The 4,675-nt window shown below is 46.6% G+C and overlaps 1 protein-coding gene across 1 annotated transcript; it reads left to right on the plus strand.

Annotated features, from left to right (window-relative positions):
• Positions 1-373: 373 nt before the first annotated feature.
• On the plus strand, positions 374-2,891 carry LOC109746804 (uncharacterized). The gene is made up of 2 exons (XM_045232454.2): positions 374-1,745; positions 2,547-2,891. The coding sequence occupies exons 1-2, from the start codon at positions 501-503 to the stop codon at positions 2,598-2,600; spliced, it is 1,299 nt and encodes a 432-aa protein (XP_045088389.2). The 5' UTR covers positions 374-500; the 3' UTR covers positions 2,601-2,891.
• The last annotated feature ends 1,784 nt before the right edge of the window (positions 2,892-4,675 follow it).

Genomic DNA, 4,675 nt, shown 5'->3' on the forward strand with positions numbered 1-4,675 from the left:
TTATTCACAATTTTTCAATAAATTGTTCAGACAAGGTTTCATGCAGCATTGAGTTGTTAAATATTCGCGTTGATCTTTTGCCACCAACATTCATTAGTTCCAGTTTAGGTGCAAGATGGTTGAGAGTTCTATTGTCGTTAGGTGCGCCAATTTTTTCTGTCTTTTTCCCAAAACTGGGCTGGACAATAAAAAAACACAACAAACAGCGGTTGGGCTGGAAATCAAAAAAACGAGGCTTTGCTAAAAGATGACAGGCTTAAACTTGGGCCGAACTGCAGGCCCTCCTCGTGTGTCCACCGTCTCGCCCACCCTTCTTGACGGCACGCCGGTTTCCCTGCTAGTATTTTAGATCTGGGCTTCTCCTTCCTCGCTCGATCCCCAAATCAAATCGCTGCCTGCTGCTTCCTCCACCCCAACCCTAACCCTAGCGGCGCCGCCATCCTCGATCCCCAAATCCCTTCTCCCTCCACCAAACCCTAATCCAAAGCTAGCTAGCCGCCATGGCCCGTTCCATGGTTCTGCTCGCCCGCGAGATTGATTTCAGCCCCCACGACGAGGGCCGACAGTTCCGGTGGGGGTTCTATGAAGGAATGCTGCCAACCCGCAAAGCGATGAGGGAGGATGTCATCAGGTACCTGCGGACCTTCAAGGCCCGCGCAGTCGTCGACAATCCGCCGGAGCTCTCCTTCCTCCACATACTGGTGCCGCCGCAATCCCGACCGCTCCCGCCGACATGCATGGACCTGAACTCGGCCCGCATCTCCAGCACGGACAAGAACCTGGTCGCCCTTTATGCCGGAGGGTACCGCCCTGGCTCCGATTTGCTGGGAGGCTATCTCATCTACGACGCCAGCAACGACTCCCTCTCCGTCATCCCCCCTCTTCCCTCCGACGACTTGCGTCGAGTCATGGGGCACCAGTCGGCCGTCATCATGTGCGACCCCCATGGGGAGGGCTACCTTCTTGCCGAGCTCATCAAGAAAGGCGGGGGTCTGGCTGGGGTCTGGCTGTGGAAGTCGTCCGCCCCAGAACCGAAATGGGTCTCGGTACCCGGGAGCCATCCCCTTCCACCCAGCAGATTCACCGTTGACTCGTGCTTCTCTTACCGGGGCTCTACCCTTTGCTGGGTGGATCTGCTCAAAGGCATGTTGCTCTGTGATCTCAACCAAGACTGCGACAACAAGTTCAGCTTTATCAAGCTGCCACAAGACTGTCCAGCCCTGGATTGGAACTTAAAGGAGTTCAGCTTTGTCAAGCTGCCACAAGACTGTCCAGCCCTGGATAGGAACTTAGAGGAGTCCAGCTATATCATCAAGTTCTGCACCCGCCCTGAGGAGTTCCGTTCCATGGCCTGTGTTTGTGACCACATCAAGCTTGTCTCCTTGGATGAATCTGGATTGGAACTCTCGCTCTGGACTCTGTTGACTGATCACTCACACTGGATCAAAACCTCCAAGTACAATGTTGATAAAATCTGGGCAAACGTCAACTATCAGTCTACTGTTTTGAGACAGCTTATTCCGTCTCTTCCTGTCCTGAGCATCCATGAAGACGGGGTTGTCTACTTGGTCGTGAATGATGAAAGCATCGTGGACCGTCGACTAGAGCATAAAGGCCAGTATTTGCTTCGTGTTGACATGAAGAATAACGAGGTCCAGATCTCTCCACAGCCTACAAGGCGTATTTGTTACCAACTCTTTGCCAGCGAGTTCAGTGCGTACCGACAGCATTTACAGGATCGACCGGTACTACCACCACCACTAAGCATAGTTTCATTTGCATACTACTGTCATTTTATTTATATTCGCCATCACTGAACATGCTTTCATTTCTGTGCTACTGTAATTATGCCTAGGTTTTAAAATGATTAACATTCTAATGCTTGTTTATCACATCCACTTTGCTTCATACTTGCTAATTGAAAAGGATATTTGGCCACCTCATCAGGTTTAAGAGTAGATGCCCGATATTGATGCTCATCCGCAGTCATGATTCTGAAATCATTTTTTTACTACAAAATTACTCTGCCCCCTTGTCATATTAGGACTTGCACATCATGATGACACTCCTTTGCATGTTTCAATCCTGTTTTTTCTTCTTCCTTTTTTACTTGATAGAGATAGTGTTATCATTAGCTTCACCTCTCCACTTTAAGATTTGATGACCTGGGCATTCGGTGAATATAACAGCGTACCTGTAGTTTGTTTCTGAACTTGGAATTGCACGAGTCAAGTGCATTCAAAAATGAACATAGCAGATGAAGCATAATTTCAAACCAGAGCTGAACACTGCGAAGTGTCTGAATTGAAGATGTCAAAAGTACCAAAATGTACCTTTGACAAATATAGCTGCTTCAACAATTTTAATTCACAGCATCCTGGACTGACCCTAGACATTTTATTGGTTTTGCCCAATTAATTAATATCACTGCATATGTACTCAACCTTGCACTTGTTCCTTTTTAAAATTATTTTTAGGTAACCTGACATATGGTCATGTTAATAGTATTGTTTTTGACAAACATCTCTGTTTTTTTTTTTGGCCAGAGAGAGATAGAAGCAAGAGAGTTCGGTGCGAGTGAAAAGACGTTGAAGATTTGAGATGTTGGCAACATAACATGTGGAACTGGTACTTAAAGTCCACTGGAGACATTTACTGTTATCATTATCTGATGTTAGTAGTTATAAACTGAATGGTGGGTAGTATGTGTTTTCACTCATGGTTTTATGTCTACTGAGTGGCTTGTTTTGGATTTGTAACTGGTAATGGCTTGTTTATTTTTGTGACTGCTGATTCTGGCTACATGCATGATTGTGATTTTCCTGCATGAATCCTGCTGGTTTGCTATAAGTCTGGTTGATTTAAAAGCAATTTTAGATGTTTGGAACTAATTGATGCCTCCTTTCTCTGCTGTTTGCTTGCCCATAATTTGACTGTTATTTTGACAGAAAAAGAATATACATTCTGGATTTTAAAGGCACTTAATTTGTAAGCTGTTGTATGTTGCTAGACCTGAGGCATTGGCTCTTGGTGGGGCAATTTTGCCCTCTTTGTTAGATTCCTTTTGTGGCAGGCTGTGAGTTTCATGGACCCTTTGGACTAGTGAAGGATTGTTGCGTGGCATGATATGCTTGGGTAAGTGGCTATTGCAGTATTGAAAAACTGGTATGGCCGAGGCCGCCCCGTGCATGTGTCCCTTGTTCATTTTTGAACTTCGACAGACTTGTAGCATGCAATCAAAGAAAGAAGAAACGAACCAGCATAGTTGTAATTTGTTGTTGGTCGTTGAGCGTGCCTTCTCTAAAAGGAAAATCTGTCTTGATGAAACAAAATATTTTTGACAATCAATACCATGATATATTTATAGTAGGGAATTGTACATTGCAGAGATACATGAGCTAACTACAGCAATTGCAAAATAAAGTCTAAAAGAAACTAGCAAATCTTCAAAATATTTCTCTGAAGACGGCCGTAAAAGTAAAAATAATAGATAAATCTTTCAATGAAGAAGACGGCTATCAAACACCTAAACCAATTTAATAAAATACTTGTATTATTAAGAACTCCACTCATAGATGGCGTTCTCTATCCCTCCCAATGCCGGTGAGGCCGGTCAAAGGAGTGGGGACCGATCTATCTCCATCTCTCCCAATGCCGGCGAGGCCGGTTAAAGGAGGGGGAATCGATCTGTCTCCATCTCTTCGAATGCCGGTGAGGCCGGTCGAAGGAGGGGGAACCGATCTATCTCCATCCCTCCCAATGCGGGTGAGGCAGGTCAAAGGAGGGTGGACCGATGTATCTCCATCTCTTCGAATGCTAGTGAGGCCGGTTGAAGGAGGGGGAACCGATCTGTCTCCATCTCTCCGAATGCCGGTGAGGCCGGTCGAAGGAGGGGGGACCGATCTATCTCCATCCCTCCCAATGCGGGTGAGGCAGGTCAAAGGAGGGGGGACCGATGTATCTCCATCTCTTCGAATGCTAGTGAGGCCGGTCGAAGGAGGGGCAACCGATCTATCTCCATCCCTCCCAATGCCGTTGTGGTCGGTCAAAGCAGGGGGAACCGATCTATCTCCATCCCTCCCAATGCCGTTGTGGTCGGTCAAAGCAGGGGGACCGATCTATGGTGAAGACCCCTCCCAATGTTGGTGAGCCCGGTCAAAGGAGGGGGAACCGGCAGCCACTAGGTTTGTAAGAGGACCTTCTTGAGCGAGGGAAGGAAACAGTGGACTGACGACCTTTTAAAATATTGCCAGCTGAAAGTACTACGCATGAGAAAAACCAGCATCTTTCACTTATTCGTGAATTTGCAGGCGTCGTACTTGTATATATACTTAGTGCAATCACGAAACCGAGGAACGAAGCCTTGCGCGCACGTGTCCACCAGAAGCACAGCACCTGCATCAGCCTATATCTATACGGAACTGCTATTTCACATTTAGATGTGAAATATTATCTCACATCTAAGTCTAGAACGACATCTTTTTTTGTCTATAATATTCGTGCAACTTAATTGCGTCATGTTGTCAGGCGCAACGGCCTGCGTTCGCGGCCGTGCGAGTAGGGGCGGGCCGTTGCTTGTGTTTCTTTTCGCGATTTTTGGGCTGGTGGGCCATTTTGTTTTGTCTTGGTTGTTGCCATCGCCTCGCATTTTCCCTTGTTTTTTTCATCGTGAGGG

Source organism: Aegilops tauschii, chromosome 2 (assembly GCF_002575655.3).
Source record: "Aegilops tauschii subsp. strangulata cultivar AL8/78 chromosome 2, Aet v6.0, whole genome shotgun sequence".
Taxonomy (NCBI): domain Eukaryota; kingdom Viridiplantae; phylum Streptophyta; class Magnoliopsida; order Poales; family Poaceae; genus Aegilops; species Aegilops tauschii.

Excerpts from the sequence above, each read along its gene's own strand:
- LOC109746804 (XM_045232454.2), top strand. The coding sequence starts at position 501 with ATGGCCCGTTCCATGGTTCTGCTCGCCCGCGAGATTGATTTCAGCCCC. Across the intron at positions 1,746-2,546 it reads AGCATTTACAGGATCGACCG|AGAGAGATAGAAGCAAGAGA; the intron begins GTACTACCACCA and ends TTTTTTGGCCAG.